The sequence below is a fragment of the Ochotona princeps genome, chromosome 7, assembly GCF_030435755.1.
Source record: "Ochotona princeps isolate mOchPri1 chromosome 7, mOchPri1.hap1, whole genome shotgun sequence".
Taxonomy (NCBI): Eukaryota; Metazoa; Chordata; class Mammalia; order Lagomorpha; family Ochotonidae; genus Ochotona; species Ochotona princeps.
This window is the reverse complement of record NC_080838.1, coordinates 76,584,454-76,607,435: the sequence shown is the minus strand read 5'-3', so window position 1 is coordinate 76,607,435 and position 22,982 is coordinate 76,584,454. Positions and strand designations below refer to the sequence as shown.

Sequence of the window (22,982 nt, the reverse complement as noted above, 5' to 3'; positions counted from 1 at the left end):
TGCTTTTTAGGTGAAACTGCCCATTTCCACTATTTTTTTTTCATTTTTAAATCATAAAACTAAATATTGTGGGACATTTAGTAAAATCATTTATGAAATGAAGGCATATCTCTTCTAACAGATGTAATTATTAATTTTTGAGAGTTTAGTATATACCTTCTTAAACAGTTGGTATTATCTGAAAATATGAATGGATGAAATGAATTTTTAATTGTTCTGATTTGGAAAATAGTGTAAGCTACAGGTCATTCATTTTTCAGATACATTACCTCCACAAAATTTTATTTGATACATTGATATTTGCTTAGTTTCTGTTCACTTCTTAAATTTGTAGCTTCGTTCTTCACTACTGCTTACATTTAATTATTTTGAGAGTGGGATGTATAGAGGAAGGGGAAAATGATAGAAAAAAACTGGAACAGTACTAGACAACTATTTCAAAAACAGCAGGAAATAATGAAGGTCTTCAATAAGTTTGTAGAAAATGGAATGAAAAGATAAGTTTATTTTGTTGCAAAAATATTTTGAAAAATTTGTATACAAGGAATTTCATGAAGTTCATGCAAATGTGTAAAATGGATAAAATGTGTTTGCACTGAAATTGAACTTTCTTATTCTATTTTCCTTGAACTTCTGGAAGTACCCTTACATGAACTGTAGACCGTATTTAATAAATCGGACAAATTTTATACACACCTATATTTTCATCAGGCCTTTTGTGTTTACTTAAGATTTATGCACATTGTGCAAATTTGTTCTCATGTTTAAAACTGTAAGAAGTTGAGAACTTTTGTTTTTTATCAAAGAATTCTGATCACAAGTAAGTCATTCAATCCACACTGTTTTCTGGTATGTGTGTATGTGTCCATATATATGAAATCGTTTATAATAAAAATGCAGTTGGATTCATGTTTGTGATTGCACATTCATGATTTATGGCTGCAGAGGATACAATTATGGTGATTATATTTTAATTGGTTACCATATACTAGTATGACAGCTTTCCTTATAAATACATAATATGAATAAGCAATCAAAGGATGCACTTCTTTTCACGAAAAAAGTAAAGGCTGTGATAGCAAAAATTAATACTTGATGTTCTAACTCGGAAAAGCAACAAATGGAAAATTGTGTAGTTCTCAAAAAGATATTATTTTATTCTCTCGTTAACTTGCAATTCAGATGCTATGTGATTTCCTTTCATTTAGAACCATATTCTTATTTTTATTTCCTGATATTATGTATGGTATGATGGACTCCACCAAACATCACATATTGCACAAAACTCATTTCTGACAAGGAAGGTAAATAATAATGGCATTCAGACCCGTCCACACCCTTATTGGAGGTCAGGTGTCCTCTTCTAGACCTGTCGGTCGGACTTCCTTCCCGGTGAAACTGACCTGCCCTTTGCCTGGTTTCTTAGAGCTTGCACTCACCAGAGAATCATACTACTCTTATCATTTCTGTAAGTTTACTGACCTTTTCTGGCAACACTAACAATTTTAGCCAAGACATCCTGACAAGCAAGAAGAATCACAAGGAGTGATTCAGGAACAGATGTCATCCTAGGAAATTAAAAGGCAATCAGCTGAAACTCACGAAACAGACAATGTATAGAAATTAACACTGAATGCAAGCTTTGTATTTCCTAACATTTAGGAAAATTACAAAATTACCAGAAAAATACAACACTTATGGCGCTTAGCATCTGGTCAGCCCAAACTTTCCAGTGTAAGCTTCGATTCTCTGAAACAAGACAGGGAAGAAATAATTAGTTAGCAGTAATTGATAATCTCACCGTAGAAGGCTGCGATTGATAATGTGATTGCAGTACTACCATGCCACAAGAACAATTCCCAAGATCTGGTTACAAGTCTTTAGACCACTCTCAGTAATCAGCATACACTGGCTCTCAGTATAGTTTTTCTGACTCGTTTAGCCTTCCCTTCTGTAATGCCGTTGCTGCCAGGCATCCATTAGCTGTTAGGATTGTTCAGCACAGTTTTCCAACTTACATTTAATTGATCTTAATATCTCTGTTGTAGAATCTTGTCAAGTGTATTGTTTGGCAGACATGTTAGATCGCTGCAGTCTTGGCACACACTTATTTCCGTTTCGTGGCTCTTGGTAAGTGGTCCGGGTGGTAGGTACTGACTGAACCCTTTGTTCCCTCTCCTAGATCGCCTGTGCTGTTTTTGCTGCCCTTTTACACTTTTTCTTCTTGGCTGCTTTCACCTGGATGTTTCTGGAAGGTGTGCAACTCTACATCATGTTGGTGGAGGTTTTTGAGAGCGAACATTCACGTCGGAAATACTTTTATCTGGTTGGCTATGGAATGCCTGCTCTCATTGTGGCTGTGTCGGCGGCCGTAGACTACAGGAGCTATGGAACAGATAAAGTGTGAGTTGCTGCTTGCTTGCTTTATAAGTCTAGTTGTAATAAAAGCTTTGATTTTTTTTTTTGAAAACTAAAGTCTTTATATTACTGCCTCACAGCAGTAAACAAATGCACTAGGAAAAATAATAGTTACAATTCAATCCATGGTTGTACCATTTGTTTTATGGAAAATGATACATTCTGAAAATCCTAACATATAACCCTAATGGGGGATCACTTTAAAAGATGAAATCACAAGCAAGTCTTTGGTGAGAAGAATCAATTTTCTGGAATACAGAGGAAAAATATCTTACACGTGATTTGTATTGCTCATACAGAGCCTGGATGAAACAGGTCCAATGCAGATAGAAAAAACATGACTAAATACAAAGGTAGGAAAACATCGATTTAATAGTGTCCTCAGAATTTACTGATTCCAGGATATTAATTTCATGGATTTGAAAACCAAGGACCAGATAAAGGAATTACTTTTGCCGTACAAAGATAGTGACAGAAGTTTGATTAACCAAATCAGGTGTATTTCCAATACGCTAGGATTTTTGAAAAAGAAAAAACCTAAATGACTGTTTCTGTTTCAATTGTGAAGGAAAGAACAGGGAAGTATATTTTGCAGCAGAACTTTTCCATCAAGTGAAAGAGGCTGAGTTCTGTTGAGTGAGGAGGCGAGGTCACCTCACGAGGACTGCAGATTGAAGAACTGCGAAATGAGCGCTGTGGAAAATGTGTTCAGGAGCCAATTAGACATTAACGACAAGATTTCCAAGCAGCAGAGAAGACTCGGATGAGCTTAGGTAACACTTTATACAGAAGATAATAAGCCAAATTTCCAGACTGTTCATCGGCACTACACAGCCTGAACATTCTAGCGAGAGAGCAGCTTGTTTCCCAGAAGGGAGGATTGATGAGGAGGACCGACAGGAGGCGACACCAGAGCTGCTGGGGCACAGTTTCATTGGCATGTCATTGGTCTTGAGCAACAATATTAAAGGAAGACCATCAGTTTCTATTGAGCTTTTTCCTTTGGGTGCAGCAACAGGCTCTTTGCAGCCATGTGTTTAAAATGTAGCTCCTAATTATTTTTTGTATCTAACCTTTGTGAATTACAGTCAGATAGGAGCTCACCTGGGGGATCCCAGTGACAACTGTAGAAAAGACTAGGTTTAACAAATAGTAGTGGCTACCTGCAGCTGCCCCAAACACATTTTAGGACCAAAGCTTTGGACTGCTCGTAGATCTTTTTGATTTCTAAATACCACATTTATTGATATCATTCACACACCAGAACATTAATAAGGTATCACTTCAGTTGAATATCGTTTGTTTACAGCACTTACCACTGCTTTCAGGTTTGACAGTGTTTCCAAAAGAAAGCCATTCGCAGTCATTTTCCCTGGATCACAGCATTTTACATTTTTAAAAAGATTTATTTTTATTTATTTGAAAAGCAGAGTTACAGAGAAAGAGAGAGAAAGAGAGAGCTGTACACTGGTTTACATCTTCAATGGCTTCAATCTCCAAGGCTGGATAAGCCCAAAACTAGGAGCCAGGAACTTCCTCCAGGTCTCCTGTATGGATACAGGAGTCCAAGCGCACGGGCCAGCCTCTGCTGCATTCTCAGGTACATTAATAGGGAACTTGGTCAAAAGTGGAGCGGCAGAACTCACCTTGATGCCTATGTGGGATGCCAGGACCTCAGCAAGCGGTTCTGCCTTGTCTGTCACAGAGTGTTGGCCCAGGATTGAACATTTTAGTGTCCATGTATTTTCCCACTCAGGAACAAAGTTGAGTGATACATTTATTTGTGACCTAATACTAGCTTAAACGCTCTTTGTAAGCAGGTTAGTTTTTCTCTCTTGAAGTTTCTAATTTACTCTTAATTTTCTTGTTAAGGTGATTATTTTCTCTTTTTGAATTTGCAAACTTTCCTATGACAACTGGCATGTTTGCTTCATGTTTTAGTCATTTATTTTGAGACAGATGTCATCTCCTGGATAGTAGAAATCTTTTTTTAGAATCAAAGTATGTCCACTCCTGTGACTTTGTTAAAGCCTTGGCCATCATTGCTTCAATTTCCTGTACCTTGACTAGAAATTCTCATTACTGACAGTATTACTTTGTGGGAATACAGGCTAATTTATTTCCCAGGTACGAGTTAAAACAAGCCTTTGCGGTAGTTTTGCAATTATGATTCTCCCCAACACAAAGAGAAAAAAAAAAGACAGGGGCAGGGAAAAGGAAGGACAAATTGAAGAGGGAGAGAAAGGGATAAGGAAAAAGTCAACACGATTCTCACAGGTGGCTTGAAAAGTTTTAGTCTCTCATTTGAACACATTAAATGGATTGTCTACAACGAGACCTTCAGAACACATGGAAAATGTGTTTCACTTGTCTCATGCCACAAGGAAAGGGACAGTGAGCAAGGCAGGATTTGCTGGGCAGCCTCGTGCAAGCACTGGCAGTGGGCTCTGAGACAGGAGTGCCTGAAGCATCACACCAGCAGGGGTCTTTTAGGTTTAGTTTGGGGTGGAGCAGAAAAACATTTGCCAGTCAATCAGAGGTTAGGGAACAAATGCCTGACAGAGGGAGGGAACTGGAATCTGCTCAAGATAAAACAAAAAGCTATCAGAAGGTGGGACTGGGAATGTCATCTTGCTATTATGATAAAAGCAGGACCTCAGCAGAAATTGAGATCATTTTATCTTGTTAAAGACAGTTTCTGGAGAGAAACAAACATTTTGTTCACTTGTAAAGGAACTCTGGTCCTTTTCTCATTCTAGCAGGGACCTGACCTGACTTCCTGACAAGCCCATTTAATTCCTCTCAGTAGCAGATATTGAAAAGGGGACCATTATTAACTCATGATTTTATGTTTGAAAAACTGAAATGAATGGATCGTGTTTCCAAGGCATCTTCTCAAAGAAAAAAGACAAGCAGTGAATCTTGACTTAACTTGGGTCATCTTTGCATATGGAATTACAGATCCTGGTCCTTATTATCGGATTTGTTGTCATTCCAATTTCCATTCTTTATCAAGTGTATTTCATCTCATATGTCACTTTTACTTCCTGCTCAACACCGAACTCTGCTATCTTGCTTTAATTTTTATTTATTTGACAGACAGGGGAGAAGGGAAGAGAGAGAGAGAGACAAAGAGTATATTTCCATATCTAATGGTTTATTCCTCAAATGCCTGCAGTAGTTAGGAGGCAGAAATTCAGTTCAGGTCTCCTGACTGATAAGTACCCAATTTGCACCAAAAAGCACACAGTAAGCACCAAAACGTGAAGCAGTAGTACCATCCCCCTGATTTTGCATTAGTTGGAAGCTGGATTCTGAGTCCAGAGCCAGGATTCAAACCCAGATGTTCTGATATGGGCACAGGCATCTGACTCACTAGGCCAAATGCCTGCTGCTCATTAGTTTACTAATGTCATATTTATTTGTGATACATCACTTTCCTTCAAAGTTCTAAATATGTATAGTCCTTAGCTTAAAATAATTGGTAATTAACCATTATTCAGTGAAATAATGTAAACTACTTTCTGCAATTTCTAAACAAAATAATAAAATTGAAATTTTTTTTAATTTGAGAAAGAGAAAGAGAGTACACCTGTTTAGTGCTTCGCTCTACAAATTCCTTCAACAGCCAGGCTAATTCTTGGTCCTGAGACCTTAATCCAGGTCTCCTCTGAATGGCAGAACTCTAATTACTTGAGCCGTTCGCAGTGCCTCTGATGGTCTATCTTAACAGGAAGCTGGATTTGCTAGACTAATACTCAAGGTAGGTTTTTGTATCTTACAGGATGTTTGTAATTATTTTTGAAATTTTATGATTCTTAGTGTTTTGTACCCCTCAATTTTACCAGCTTCAGTATATCTAGCATCAAACCAGTTACATGTGTGCAGTAATCACAATAATAGACATTTCTCCATTGACTGTTCTTTCAGTACATTGGTTTTATTATTCTGAAAATGAACTTGTATTTCTGAAACCTTTAATAACAGTAATGATAGCTTACACTGCTAACAAGTGGAGACTTATCGATGGTAAAGGATAAAATTAGAGATAAAATTGTTTTTGTGGGTTACATAACTGCTATTTTGATAGATAGAAGTAACTATTATATTCCATCTGCCTGATGAATCATGTTTTTCTATGAAGTGTTATCAGGACTGTTGAACATATTATTATGTAGAAAACACATACACACAAAGCATGCATAATTTGATTTTGAGAAGTTGCTTGGTTTGCCATCAATTTCCCATGACTATGAGAAAGTCATTATTTTCAGATATTTGTTTAATGAAATCTTCTCATCTATGCTGACATTGCACTCAAGAATGTGTCTAGAATAACACTGAGTCATTATAATCCAACATTTAAAAATCCATTTAAAAAATTGATAGTCTTTTTATTTTTTAAAATAACTCAACCAGGAGATTGTAGATCTAAATTGCACTGTTACTGTTGAGCTCTTATTTCCATTTTTCCTTTGCTGTTGCATTACACCTTGTTCTTCATATTGTTATACACTGGACATTCAGTGAAGACATCCAGTATGGTGCTGTCAGAATGTAATTATCGCAAGGCTAGCCTAGGATGACCAACAATCAAAATGAGACTGATTTGGAAATTTAGTGGTAAATGTTTTGGTTTTATAAGATGTAACTAACCAGTTCATTGAAACAGTCAGTACTATAATACTGTGAAACATGCAAACAGTTTGAACATTAATTTTTATTTCAAGAAAAAATATGCATTAGTTTGTAGTATTTTACTGACAATCTTACATTCGTAACTGAAAAAGCAGTGTTACCATCATGGCGGATTGGCAAGGTTAAGCAGTTTTCAGGAGAGCGGGGCACAGAGAAAAGTCAAGCCCAGCGAGCAATCTTAACCATGATATCTTGTCTGGAAAATTGATGAGGGGTTCCTGAAAGCTATGGATTCAAACATGATCATTTCTGTTCTCTCAGAACACCCTAGAGTACTAGAAAAATAACCAAGCTCATAAAAATAATTGAAATCAGACTTTATGATCTGCAAATTTTCATAAATCATATATTAAACCTGAGGTTTGTCTCCCTACTTGACTAGTTCATGAGTACCTCTAAAAAACATCATTAATCTTCCTTATGTAGGGAAGGACCCCAAATTCTTTTATTTTCATTCCATCATCTAGCGAGCATAAGCACTTGGGTAGAAAAGGGATTGATGATTTTTTTTTAATTCACACTGTAGCATTATTCAAGAAAGAGGTTGTTGAAGGAACACTAAAATTGATAATATGTACATGTTATTTACAGATTTACTTCCTGTATTTGTTCACAATTTCTAAACACTTTACTCATACAAAAGCATCTTTCATTGTAGTGTTTCTACTAAGCAGTTATGGTCTGATTAAAGCACTGCAATTGACAGTGTCGACATTTTACATGCAGATCTACTTCCTCAACATTTTTGTTTGTCATGTTTCACTGACATGAAACATCTACCTTATCAGATACAGTAAACATGGTTATTTGCAGTGGCTTGATTAGTGGAATAATCAGGAAATATCTCCCATTATAGATCAGAAGGTGGACAAAGATTTCATATGGATATGTATTATTTTGTTAGAGTCCAAGAGCATATGTCATGTATATGTGCATTGCAGACTGAGAGTTCGTTGTGTCATCACTGACTCACTGGAGATAACTATTATAGGACACAAAATTGTCCTCATACGTAAGAATTCTAGGGTGAGCATAAATTAATTTGTGAAGGAGTTAGCCACATTGGAATTAAACCAGGGACTGTCAGCATTACTGCCCTCTTACTGTAAAAATGCAAGGCAGTATTGGATATAAAGTCACGTGTTGAACGTTAGATTTTTTAGAATCCCCCAAAAAGTTTTAAAAAATGAAAAAGAAACTTTTGAAAAAGATTTATGTATTTTTATTGGAAAGGCAGATATAGAGAGGAGGAGAAACAGAGAGAAGGATCTGTCCACTGGTTCACTCCCTAAGTGGCTGCAATTGCCAGAGCTGAGCCAATCCAAAGCCAGGAGCCAGGAACTTCCTCTGGTTCTTTTTTTTTTTTTTAAGATTTATTTTATTTTTATTATCAAGTCAGATATACAAAGAGGAGGAGAGAAAGGGAGAAAGATCTTCCGTGCGATAGTTCACTCCCCGAATGACCGCAACAGCCTGTGTTATGCCAATCCGAAGCCAGGATGCAGGAACTTCTTCCAGGTCTCCCACATGGATGCAGAGTCCCGAGGCTTTAGGCTGTCCTCAGCTGCTTTCCCAGGCCACAGACAGGGAGCTGGATGGGAAATGGAGCAACCAGGACATGAGCTGACATCTGTATGGGACCCCAGTGCTTTGCAAGGGGAGGATTAGTGAACTGAGCCATTCCATCAGGTCCTACAGCTTTTACAGCTGTCATGAGAGATATAGATCTGTATTCTAGAGTTTAGTTTATATCATATTTTCTTACACTCAGATAGCTTCCACTTGGATAGTAAAACAAATGGTAACAAATGTTGAAGACATGGAAAAACTGAAATCCTCAATGTGTGCTAGCAACAGTAGAAAGTGCTACAGAGAGCTTCTTCAAGAAGTTCAGGCAGACATCTGGTTCATTGGTTATGTTTCCTTTAGGGTGCCCATTTCCCAAATCCTTGACTATAGCTTCTTGTAAATGCAGACTCTAGACTGTTTCTCTTTATTCTTTCATTGATCTCTTGACATTATAAACAATACTAATCATATATTACCACGTAGATGGTACAGAAAGCATGTATCGCAGAGCTAAGTCGGTTATATGGAATGAAAACCCTGGTTAACAACCGGATATAACTAAAGTTAACTTGTATGGTCTAACAATAGCCAAATTGTTTATTGTTTATATGTAATACAAAGGGGAGTTTAGGCTATGACTCATGGTGTTGTAGGTAATAAAGCAAAAACCAATGCTAGTCTGTGTGACTTTAAAAAACTGTAATAGTCATGCACCTACGTTCATAAAAGTGAATTAAGACAGCAGCAAAAAAGTGTTCCAAAGAATATTATTTATACTACATAAGTATGCTAACTCTGTAGAAGATACTGTACTCTGATTCTGTTAATATATTTTTTAAAAGATTTAATTTATTGAGAAAACAGATGTCCAGAGAAAAAGAGACAAAGTTCTTCTATCCACTGGTTCACTCCCCAAATGGCCACAATGGCTAAAGCTGAACACATACGAAGCCAGGAGCCAGGAGCAAGGAGCCTCCTCTGGGTCTCCCCTGTGGCTGCAGGGTCACAGGTGCCTGAGCTGTCCTCTGTTGCCTTCCCTGGCCACAAGCAGAGAGCTGTATGGGAACTGAAGCAGTCGGGGCATGATGGGATGCTGGCACGTGCAGGGAAAGATTAGTCTATGGAACCACAGAGCCAGGCCATGTTGTTAGCATTTTTAAACAGTGTAAGATGCACTTCATAGGCGACATTAATATATGTTGGGTAATTGGCTGTATCAATACCGAATCACATCTTTTCAAAGCGACAAAAATAAAATGGTGAGTTGTCTAGCAGTGGAGAAGGATAAACTTTGGAAGAGTCTGTGTGTTTTTCCTTGAGAAATTAATATCATTTGCTTTGAGAGATTAATTCAATTCAGATTTTTCTGATTAAGTGTGAAGGTGGTCGGTACTTGTCGGACAGTTCATTAACATTTTTGCGAAGATATCAACAGCTGTGTTATCAATTTATAATGAGATTTTCCTAGTTTGGTAGAAAGGAATTGTAGAGAAGAGCAACAATTTATCTTGTTAATGGTAGTTTTTAAAACTATAAAGAATTAATTAGATTTGAAAGACATAAATAGAGATGAAGGAAATGAGGCAGAGAAACAGGGAATGAACTCTCATCCACTGGTCAACCCCAGGTGCCATTAGTGGCCTGTCCTGTGCGAAGTCAAAGCCAGAAGCCGCGAGCTCCTTCCAGCTCTCTCTCACCAGGGGCAGGGAACCAACTCCTTGGTTGGTTGTGCTTGAGTAGGAAACCAGAAAACAAATTCAGGACTTGACCTGAAGATCTCCAGTATTGTGTGTAGGTGTGTTCGAGCCATCTGCCTCACCTCTAAGCCGAGTGCCTGCCTGTAGCACCAGTGTTAAAACTCTGAAACCATGAGCTTGTATTTATTCAGTAAAAGTTTAGCATGCATATATATGCATATATGTATATATAGCTTTTATTATTTAAAAAAATGCTTCAGAAGACAATTTCAGCACATACTTGTACTAAATAAATGAGAAAAAGAATAAATCAAGGTTTGTGACATCTGACAAGCCCTCTTGAATTTCAGTATATATCCTGCCTCAAAACCTTTCACTATGACGTCAAAGAAGCCTATAGTGTAGTCATAATGCATTTGCTTTTTTAACAATAAATCCTGTCTTTTTTTTAATGCTACTTCTGTAAACATAATAATTATTCATTTGTGATTGAATTTCCTTTTAGAAAACAAAAATCAAAAAAATCAAAGTAATTTGAAAATTAAAAGTCTGGTCTAGCAAAATTACTAGTGTTACAAATTACATATTGCTTGGTGGATAAATGTGACTTTAAGATAAATCAAATCTTCAGTAGCAGCGATTTGTATTTTATTGGATTTTATGAACTAGCCGATGTTTTCTGTATCATTTGTATCAGTAATTCATTCTGATATCACCGTCACCAGTGGTTTTGCCTTGTATCTAGATGATGTTGAGTGCTCAGATTTATAAAATGCCATGAGGCATGGGTGCCTACACCCCACATAATACTTCTCTTCAACTTAAAGCCAGGGCAAATTGTTTCAACCTGGGCACAGTGAACTAAAGCAAGTATCATGTGGATTTTTAAGGCAGTTAATGACAAAGGCAGGAAATACTGAAAGCTCAGAGAAAGCGTGTGGCCAGAAACACCAGCAGGTGTAGCCATATGGCAATCAGATTAGAAAAGGGATTCTTGCCGCACAACCTTGCAGAAGCTGGGAGAGCTGGCCAGCTCCCCTGAGGGATGAAGGATGCTTTACTCAGGAAATTTTCAGTGTTTCTCCCGTGGCCTCTGAGTTCAGGTCCAGAGGGAATTTACGCCTCTTGTACTGAACAGATATCGAAGAATGTTCTGAAAGATTAATTTCTGGTTTCATTTTGCGTTCACAGATCACCAAGTGAAAGGCCTGTTTTCAAAGAACTTGCTAAAATGAGACAGCTTTGAAACAAATACAGCTTTGTAAGACTAGAATTTAATATTATTTTAACAAAACACTTCGGGGGATGATTTAAATTTTTAAATTACTTTAGGACCTAACTAATTACAGGGAAAAAAAGAAGCATAATAAAAGTCACTGCCTCACCACTTAGGTGTTAAAACCTTTAGAATTTTGCTGTATAGACATACAAGAGTTGTTAAACGGAAACGTGACTGAAGTTCGTTACGCTTCTGACCTCTCCACTGTCTTGTCAGTTACAACCATTAACATGAGATGGTGATTTTTTTTCTTCTCATGAAAACAATTGCGTACATCAATGCAGTCCTCAGAAACATCACATATTGTGTTAGGTATACGGGTTTTGAACTAGGCTTACATGTGTCTATAGGTGGAACCCCCCAAGCATTAAATCCATACAGATGGTAGATTTCCCGCTGTAGCTTTTCATGCAACTGTTCGTCTCTAGACTCTGCTGGAGACAAACTCACCGTTACAGCTTCAGTGTTGACCCTTCTCGGCCCCCAGCATTGGGGGAGTTCCTAACTGCGGTCAGCCTGCTGGCTGCGCTCCATGTCCGCCTCTTCTCCTCCTCGCCTCTGTCTTCCAATGCCCAGTCATCGCTCCCCTATCCTATTGGTTCATGTACATCTGCTTCTTCCTTTCTGTAAAAAAACATTTAAAAAATATGTATAGAAAATATTTTTTTATCTACTCCTTTATTGATGGGTATTGTAAGTTCCTTTCTTGCATTTCCCTATTGCCTACATTTAGGTCAAATGTTTGTAATCGCACAGAATTGGTTAAGCCCTGCAGATTTTCAAGAATAGACCATGTAACTCAAGTGTTTACCACTGGAGGTTTGTTTTAATTGTGCCTCGAATAGAGCAAACTGGCAAATAATTCAAGATATTATTTTTAACATCACAAGTAATTTGTTCAAAATTTGCATTAATCTTTCCCGCAAGTAGTCACTTCCATTTTGTCTTGCTGTCAGCCTGAAGAATGAAATGTAATTTCCCAGAGGCTTCCAGAATTGGGGGAGTATTAAATGTAGCTGAAATTAAGTGATTAATAATTTACTTTTAGGTCATGAATCAACTTCATGAGATGCTAAGTATCATTTGCAACCCTAGAAGTACGAGTAGTAACAATGCACTTTTCAAGACTCGAGAATTCGCAAAGGTTGGCTGCCCAACCCAATTAAACTTCACTCTTCCGATACCACATTTACTTCTGCCTTCTTTGTGCTGAATTCCTCAGATCTTCTTGACAGGAAAATGTCACTTTGCTTGACAACTGATAGGCAGGTTATGTAGCACGGTAATTGGAGAGAAAAGGATAGCTTAAAGCTACTTGAATTAATAGCTATTTGGAGGGCTTTTTCTTCCTCCTTTTTCTTTCTTTCTTTCTGTTTTTTAAAGGTTTCCGTGACAGACACAGAAGGCCCTAGCGAATAGGCCCAGTGCCATTTGTTCCTGCTTCCTGCAGGGGTAATTATCTTACTCCATCAATAGTGCTGTCAGAAATTGGGCACATAATTCAGCATTTAAATGAACAAGCCATGTAATATTTCCTATCTCCCAGCGGAATGCTGTGCAGCTCCCATTCTTCTCTGTCACTCGCTCACTCTTGATGTATGTCCCACACCCAGTCCTTGACTGCCTTTTCTCCCTTGTGTTTCTCTGCAGATGTTGGCTCCGACTCGACACCTACTTCATTTGGAGTTTTATAGGACCCGCGACCTTGATAATTATGGTAAGAACTCCTAATTAACTGTGTGTTTTTCAGGTCAAGAAATAAAACTTTTGCTATCCTTGCACTCACTATCTTTAATTTACATAGGTTAATTTGGGGAAAGCATGTACATATTTGACCCTACATAACTCAGGCAATTAGACACTCATTATAGTCTACTTACGTATTATAAAATAGTTCATCAAAGCTAGTGGGAGAAGAAGCGATGCATTGGTAGCTATGCAGGATGGGGAGCTCAGGCGTCTCAATCCAACATTACCCATGTGGTTTTGTAAAGATGTCAACAGTGATGCCTTTAACAGCAGTTTATTTCCATTCTTTCTCATTTGGAAAATTTGAATTGGGATCAGACCAGACTTAGAAAAGTGGGAAAACACCTGACTGTTTGTTACAGATTGGTTTCCTATCTAAATCTTGAGAACCGTAAAATTTAGGCTTTTGCTTGAAAATGGCACAACCAGATTGGGCATGCATTCTGGAATTGTGCTTCTTTTTCCATGGCAGGCTACATAACACCAGGATTCCAATTAGGATCTATGTATTTTATTTGACGCTAAGTTGCCATTTTCACTGTTTACAAAAAATAAAGAACTGACCATTTTTTAACTGAAATGTTAACTCTTAGTCTTTGAATAAAATACAGGTCAGTACCTTCTTATCTGAATTCCCAGGGGCCAGTGTGTTTTGCAATTCAGAAATTTTTCAAAGCAACATTATGCATATAGATATTGTACTATACCTGCTGAGGAGGAGGCATTTGCTCTAAATTAAGCTCATCTGCCAGGATGTGATCATGGTAGGGACTTGTCAGTACTCTGTGATGGCACACAGCTGAATTTCAACAGAAAAACCATTGATAAAGTAAGCCCAAGTAGAATAAAGATCATTGGGTCAGACACAGATAGCTCAGGGTTAATACTTGCCTCGCACCAGCGGGATCCCATATGGGCGCTGCTTCATGTCCCAGCTGCTCCACTTCCTGTCTAGTTCCCTTCTTGTGGCCTGGGAAAGCAGTAGAGGATGGCCCAAAGTCTTGGGACCCTGCACCCCCATGGGAAACCAAGAAGAAATTCCTGGTTTTGGATAGACTCAGCTTTAGCTATTGCAGCCACCTGGGGGGGGGTGAACCAGTGGATGGAAGATCTTTCTTTTTTCCTTTTCTCTGTACATGCTTTCCCCAAATTAATTGGAAGGAAAGAAGAAAGGGAAGGAGGGAGGAAGAGAGGAAGGGAAGAAAAAGGAAAAGACCGTTAACCAGCTAATGTCTGTACAGTTTGCATTTTGCAACCTAGTGTTTTCAGTTCAGATTAGGCTTTTTTGCCACTCAATGGATTTTTTGTTTTTAACTTTCACTTTTTCTGTTTCTTGGATTTAGGAATAACAAAGTGTCATGAGCCTGTATTGTTAGATCATTTTAGTGCAGTTCTTTTTTTTTAAATTTATTTTTCTTTTAAAGTAAGAATTATAAGCAGAGAGATCTTTCTTCTGCTGTTTCATCTCCAGGTGCCCACAGAAGCCAGGGTCGGGCAGCTGGAAACCAGGAGCCAATTTGGGCCCCTGCCAGCGGTATCGGTAGCAGGGTCCCAATGCTTGGGCCTTCCTCTGATGCTTTCCCCATTGTATTAGGACGAAGCTGGGTTAGGAAATGAAGCTTGGGCACTCCAACCATATCCCTCAGAGCAGCTTTTAAAAGGACCGCCATAGTGTCCACCCATCCTGAGCTGTGAAATATTTAAACCATTCAAGTGGTAAATTCCCCGTGTGGTTCTGCACAGTTCATGTACTTGTGCTGTAGGGAATTTACCCTGAACCTTTTCACTTTGCTTTGTTTTAAACCCTGTGCTTTCCCTGTTTCCAGTGATAAAACAGCACTATTCAGGCTTCACCCCCTCTTTTTTAAAACCCTGGTTTGCTCTAGCATTCAAATGTAACCACACTTGATCATGTTTTTGAACTAGCAATTCAAAACATAATTGATTCAGTGTTTGTGTTTTTGTAATGTGGGATTTGAGATGCATCCCTAAACAATAATGTGGGAGATATGTTCAGGGTAGAGAAGTAGTAACACACCCCAAGTAACTGTTTGTTTTGTTCCTTGATTGTTTCGGTTTGGTTTTGGGTTATCTCAGGCATACACCAAGCTTTGATTGGTTGCATTCCTTTCTCCACCATTGCAAAGGCTGCAGATTTGGGATCAGTCTGCGGTTGGTCTTGGTGGTGCTTTGTCACTCAGGGTGATGCCTAGTCCCCACACTGGCTTCTTGCCTTTCCTACAAGTCATCCTTTCCTACAGCCATCCATGATCCAATTCTTTGGAAAGTGCAATGAGAACAGTTTTCCCAGAACAATTCATCTGTAATAGAATCGACTTGCCTTGCTTCCGCTCCAGTTATGCTGCATTAACACTCCCTTTTTGCTTTCCAGCTTAATGTAATCTTCCTTGGCATTGCTTTGTATAAAATGTTTCACCATACTGCCATACTGAAGCCTGAATCCGGTTGTCTTGATAATATCAAGTAAGTAGTTGTTTTTTTGTTTCTTTGTTGCCTACAGGTTGCCTTACTTTTGTCCCCTAAATCTTTTGTTGTATGAAGTCTTAAGACTGAATGTTTAAGGGGATCAGCATGTATTATCATTGCAGAATATGGTCATTTGGTGATATTGGTACCCAAAAATTTGAAAAGCAATATTTTACACTGAAGGGGTAGAACTCCGAAAGTATGTATCTGCAGTTTAGATAGCAACTCTCCTGTCTTGCACCTCCCCAGTGTAAGCAAATGCACACTGTCGCCCAGCTGCGATGCTTGGGAGGGATATGCAGCAGGTTTATGAATTTTCACGTATTTGCATAAACTTTACAACTGATGATCTATAATTCACATGTTTGAAATCAGAAATGCTCAGCAACTCAAAATTTTTTGAACTCAAATGTGATTTTCAAAGTATCTTACATTGTGAAGCTTTTCCGAGTTGGGATACTCGGCCTGTACTTTGGAGTGAACGTCCAGCCCCGGTTGACTGAAACAGAAACAGGATCTCCCGTGTGGGAACTCCACTGGCAACGCCCCACCAGGGAACCGCCTTCCACCTTGCAAAGTTTGTTCTTTAGCCCAGGTTCCATTTTCCTATGTTTGGAAAAGCCTGACCATGCAGTGAGATAAAACTACTCACTTTTCACTACTGGTAACATTTTTTAAACTCACACATGCAATTAGCATGTACAGAGCTATTTTATGTTTTCTGAAAAGAAAATCACAGAGTTCTGGGCATAATCAAATTTTTTTTTTATTTCTTTAAAGTTCATAATGTATGAAAGAGATAGTAAGGTTGGAATGCAATTAATCAACATATATGCCATATAAACATTATGTTTTCATACAAGCTACCATTGTTAACTAGAATAAATGTGTTTTTTTTAAATAAAAAGAATGTTAAGTTTTGAAGTTTTAGTGAGGTCATTTGTGACTTTCCTATCTACTGATTTTTTTTTTCTACCTCAGAAGATAGCAGCTACAAACCCTTTTTCAAGTTACATTGTATTGTGTAGTTGCTGGACCACAATAGCCCCTCAGTGAATGCTTATGCTACTAAGTGGTATAATGAAGACTTTAGCAACAAAGTTTCATTGACATGAAGTAGTTCATTTTATTGAAGGAATCAAATCAGCTGAGAAGGATAGCCAAGAACTTAGAAAAATACAAATATCAAAATCCTATGAATAATAGCCTTTGTGGTTTTTAATGTTACTTAGTTGAGATAAAAGTCACTATATTATTTAAGTACAATTCAATTGTCATCGCAAAATACGGTTAATTCCTCAGGCTGATCTTTCCTGGTGAACTGACATTTGAAAAAGCACGTAGGCAAATAAAACATATGTGTCCTTATCACACCTCTGGACCCAAGTTAGTATGAGTTGCATCTTTGCATCTGTAATTCTGTAGTATAAAATACAAGTATTATTATTATTTATGTGATGTCTTTAAAGTACCATAAAAACACAAATAGCATGTTGTTATTGATATAATATCATCTACAAGGTTAAAGCCTAGAAAAAAAAACTTCACTCTTGTCCTGTCAGATAGAGCTTTTGACAAGACTTCATCCAACTTAATGTTTTTTTACTTTAACTTTGAAATCGACACTTAGTATTGCTGCTTATTTTAAATTTTTAGGTTTTTTTGGTTCTTTCTCCAAATGTACTTCTGTAGATAATGTGAATGAATTTGATATTACTGTTAAGAAAACAATAAAACACAAAAATCAATAATGAAGTGCATTTAGCAGCATTGATGATATCAAGGTTTTTTTTTTAATTATAAAACAAAATGAAGCCTTAGTGAAAAACTCTTTATTTGAATTCCGTCTAAATTGTTTACATAGTAGTCTCCCTCTCTTTCAAATGGGCTTAATGGGAGACATTCCTAATCAAATAAGAGCAGAGCGATACAAATAATTGTGTTTATATTTTTAAAAATTATTTTATGTGAAAGCAGACAGAAAGGCGGGGGGACGGGGTGAGAGAAAGCGAAGAGGAGTGAAAGAGGGAAAGAAGATCGAGGGAGAAAGGGAGTGATGGGAAGAGGAGGAGAGAAAGAAAAGATGAGAGAGAAGAGAGAGATCTTCTATCTAGTAGTTCACTTACCTGATGCTCATAACAGACAGTAACTGGACCAGGCCAAAGTCAGGAATGTGAAAACCCATTAGAGTCTTTCAGTGCGTGGCAGAGTCCCATCCACTTGGGCCCTTTTTGGTTGGTTTCCCCAGGTGCATTAGCAGGGAGTTGGACCAGAAGCGGATCAGCTGGAGCTCTAACCAGTGCTCCAATATCAGATGCTGGCCTCAGAGGCACTGGCTTAACGCCGCAGCACAATAATCTTGATCTCTGATGATGCTTCTTACAAATTATTACCAAAGGAAGTAGAGAAGCTGGGTGATTATTATAGTATTGAGGGTGACCTGGAGATGGAAGAAGAATGGATATGGAAGAGCTGATGTCAAGAAACCAGTTGAAATATTGGAAAGGGAGTTATATTCATTACCTGGGGAAGTATATGGAAGAGAGAAACGCAGAGCAGAAGCCAAGCCATTCCATACAGTGGAATCAAGGGATGATACCCTTCCATCCAAGCTGGAGCTTGGTTAGAGTAGACCTGGTGCAGGGCAGTGAACTGAAGGATTGCTACCTACTCAAATGGATGCAGTAGTTTGGCAGATTGGGGCCATATTAAAGACAGATCTCAAGAAATACCTCTCAAGGAAATATTTCTTAGAACCTTCAGAATCTGGATCAATTTTTTTTAGTTTAAGAGACATTGGGTTTATTATTTTAAGAAGTGCTTATAAAGAGTCAGTAGGGCATAACTGATTTAAAGGAAGGATTTAAGAAAAAATCGTAATCTTGAACTTTAAGCAAATCCTCAATCTGGCATTTTTTAAAAAACAAAATTAAGCAACCGTGCAAAATATATTTTGAAGTGGGTATGGATGAAGTAATAGTATTTATCTTAAATATCTAAGAATTTTTATCTCTGCAAATCTTCGTGTAAGTACCTGGTTAGGGCACATAAATTAATATTTGGGGATAGAAAGGTTATTTTGGTTGTTGGTTTTGGTTTTGAGGATATCCTTGTATGTATTTTTGTAAGGTGGCAAGCAACATGGCTATTTAGTGGTTAAGAAAAAGTTGCATATAAAGCATTTTAGGAGTGCCTTTCTAAATTCATTCATTCGCTTATCACACAGTTGCCACTTTTATGATTCATGTTCTTTCACACCTATGGAACTCAACCACCTGAAATGTTCTGACTTTACCCTACGCTCCAGTCATTCTTCCTTAGCAACTGCTCCCCCTGTGGGATCGCCACAGCATGGCACTGTCCTATCTTGTCCCATGTTGACTCTCCCTGGCCCTCCTGCTGGCCTCCTGGAAAAATTGGTGCTGACCTTGCAACTCCCCTGGATAAAACTCCTCGAGGAGTCCTCTTGCTCATCAGCAAAAGCCTACACTCCATGCCATGGGCCTCGCACCATCCTCTTCTTGTCCTGAGCATCTTGCTGCAACTTGTGCAACTTGTGCAGGATAGGAGAGTGGCGTACAGAGAGATTAAAAAAAGAGAGAGAGAAAGAGAGGGCACAAAATCAAAGATTATCAAGAAAGGGGTGGAGGGAAGCTTCCTGTTAAGGCTGGTGAGGAGGGAAGAACCCATGAGCTGGTTGCAAAACAGCTTTTTTTAAAAGATTTATTTAGGTTTTTTTTTTTAATGGAAAGGCAGATTTACAGAGAAGATGAGAGACAGAGAGATTTTTTTAATTTTACTTTTTTATTATTATCATTTTATGATGCAGTTTTAAAAATTTATTACTATTGTTATTATCATTTTATGATACAGTTCCATAGACTCTGGGATTTCCCTTATCCTCTCCCTATTTCCCTTCCCCCTCACTGAGTTCCCCTATACTATTATTATAGTATAGTTCTTCACACACAGTCATATGTCCATTATTGTGGGCATGGACAATGGCAGAGTCCAGCATCCTATTGTCAAGATATAGTTAACAGTTTCATTGGAAGTCCACCTTTGGTCTTGAAGTAGAGATGCACACTGTATTGTATACTCACATCTGGATATGATAGTCTCCGTTACACAGTTACTATACATCCCCTTAAATGAAAAGTCACAATTCAGAAACAACAGCAGGAAGAAAAAAAAAGGAAATTTGCAATGCCATGAAGTTAAATAGCATGATACTAAATATGGTAGTCTCCATTACACAGTATTACACAGTTACTGTACGTTCCCTTAAATGAAGAGCCACAATACAAAATCCACAATGCCATGAAGTTAATTAACATGCTACCGAATGACTAATGTGTCACTGAAGAAAGAAAAAGAATTTCCTCGAAGAAAATGATGCTACTGTATGATCTATGAATCAGTGAAGGATTTAATCAGAAGAAAGTGTTTTGAAGATGTGAAACTAACAGAAACAAGTAAAAATTCATGAGATATAGTTTCCGCTGATCTTTGTTGTTGAATGTCTCCTGTAGGCAACAAATAGATGGGTTTTGCTTTGTAATCCAGCCTGTTACTCTATGACGTTTGATTGAGTTTAAGCCATTTACATTATAAATGGGTTAATATGAATGGGTGGTAATTTGGTCCTGTCATTTTAGCAATGGATTGTTCATTGATTTAGTCTTCTGTTGTTATTTTACTGGGATGTTCTTCGCATTTGCCTTTGGTTTCCTTTTATCTGTCAAAGAACATGTTTGAGTATCATTTGTAGGGCAGGTGTAGCAGAGGCAAATCCTTTTAACTTTTCTTTACTGTGGAAGAATTTTACTTATTTTATTTTCAAAGACAAAGGAAACTTTGCTGGATATGTTTTCCTGGGCCGACAATTTTTTGCTTTGAGAATCTGGAATATGTTGCTACATTCTCTCTTGGCATGTAGAGTTTCCTGTGAGAGGTTTCCTGTGAGTTTAATTGGCATTCTTTTATATGTCAACTGGTTTGTTTTCACATGCACATTTAAAGATCTTTTCCTTATGTTTGATTGAAGAGAACTTGATGAACATGTGTCTTGGTGAAGATTGCTTTTGGTCAACCATTTTGGGATTTCTGTGTCCCTCCTGGATGTTGTTTCCCAATTCTTTCTCTAGACTAGGGAAATTTTCCCTTATTATTTCATTAATTACATGTGTAAATCCAGCTTCTCTTTCTGTACCTTCTGGCACTCCCATAACTCTTGTATTTGGCTTTTTAATAGTGTCTTTCAGTCTTAAATACTTTTTTTGATCTGATCCAGCTCTGATTCCAGCTTTTTGTTTGTTTCCTCCTGGTGACAGGAAATATCTTCTAATTTTGAGGTTCTTTCTTCTGCCTCCTTCATTCTATTTTGGAGACTCTCCACTGTACTTTGAATTTGCTTCAAGCTGATATATCAGCTTTCATTTGACTCATTTCCAGTGTGACGTATTCCTTAAATTCCTTGAATGCCCGCTTTGCATGGTTCTCGTCGTTGATAAGAAGCTTTGTAACAAGAGGTTTGAATTCTGTATCCCCCAGTTCCTCGATGTCTTCCTCAGTTAACTCTGAGGTTGGCATAGGGTTTTGCTCCTTTGCAGGGGAGTCTTCAGCAATATTCATTGTGCCTCCATCTCTTCTTTTGCTCTTGGTCATTGTACTTCTGGTTATCAGATTCTTCTCCTTGCGGCACGTTTCTGAGCTGTGTCACCCACAGGTCTACAGTTTGATTTTACTTATTGCAGTTGGTACACCACTCTTTGCTTTTTGCCAATTGTGCCACTCCCTCCAGCAAGTTCCAGGTCTGGATTCTTATGTTAGATTTCTACCATGGTCTGAAGCCTCAGCTCCTGGCTCACCAGTCTCCACCTCCTGTGAAATTGTGCTGAAGCTGCACCGTTGTCTGTATAAGCTTTCTCCAACTTCCGGTTGGAGCAGGTCCCAGGATTAGTGAGACACCAGGTGTCCTATATAGCTAGGTTGTTGTTGGTGGTGATTTTGCTGGTACCTGTTGGACGTTAAGTCTGAGGGCCTCAGGGACCTATTTTGACCCATATGATGCCATAGTTGGTGTTATTTTCCTGTGGGACCAGTGCAATGCACTGAGCTCAGTGAGTTCTCGCCAAGCTGAGTGCATGTGCAGCTCACTGTTGCCCCTACAGTCTTAAAGTTTTTCTACACTGTACAAAATATGTGCCCAATGTACCACTACTGGCGTTCTTTATCTGATGACCATCAAGTCTGTGGGCTACTCAGACCTATCTTGGGTGGAATCCATAGGATGCCACATTGTTGCAGTCCGCTGAGTCAGAAATGAGTTTACTCCCAGCTCATTGCATGTACAGTCCTTTCCCTAGCCTTTGCCACCTTAAACAAAATGGTGCCTGATATGGCTCTAGAAGGTGCACTGGGTTGTGAAATCCACCCTGTTCCTGCACTGCCCGTCTGGAATCTGCCACTCTGTGCCTGCTCCTGCTCAAATCAAACAAACTAGCAGGATGAGCAGTACTTTGTCTGGGTTCACCTCTAGAGCTCCCGGTATACATCTCTCCACCTTGTTGCTGATGGATTTTCTGCTGCTGGTGGATTTCTGGCTGCCAGTGGAGTTCAGATCCCTGTTCACTGAATGCTATTGGGGTATCAGTCACTACAACACTACAACGTTTTGTTTGCTGCTTTCCTGGGTCTGTCAGTCTCCAGGTACCCCTCTGCCGTTGTTCTGTCTTCCCTTATTTCCTGGAACGTGCCCTCTCTGCATCACTCTGGCTAACATTTCTCCATCTGTTTAAACATGTCCTTACCTTATTCTGCCATCTTGATTCTCAGCAAAACAGCATTTTATGGAACTGCTTGGGGCATCAAGTTACAAGAATTGATGTGGCACAAGCATCGATAGCCATACCCCAATTTCATGTTAACTAGCTTGTGCTTTATCAGAAAGTAACAATGTGAACCAAGTACAGAAGTCAGTGCATGAGTGTCTCACAGATATCCACAAAGCACACAGCCCTGCAGCCTGGGATCCTAGTTCTCCTGCAGACATGGCTTGTATGACCTTGATCTCTGGTGCCAGT

The 22,982-nt window shown here is 38.5% G+C and overlaps 1 protein-coding gene across 4 annotated transcripts in view; it reads left to right on the top strand.

Annotated features, from left to right (window-relative positions):
* ADGRL3 (adhesion G protein-coupled receptor L3) overlaps window positions 1-22,982 on the top strand; it is a 780,978-nt gene that overhangs the window by 698,549 nt on the left and 59,447 nt on the right. For all 4 annotated transcript variants that reach the window (XM_058667263.1, XM_058667265.1, XM_058667264.1 and 1 more), the window contains 3 exons: window positions 2,183-2,403; window positions 13,312-13,378; window positions 15,803-15,894. In XM_058667263.1, the coding sequence (XP_058523246.1) occupies window positions 2,183-2,403; window positions 13,312-13,378; window positions 15,803-15,894 (380 nt within the window). The remainder of the gene's footprint in view (window positions 1-2,182; window positions 2,404-13,311; window positions 13,379-15,802; window positions 15,895-22,982) is intronic.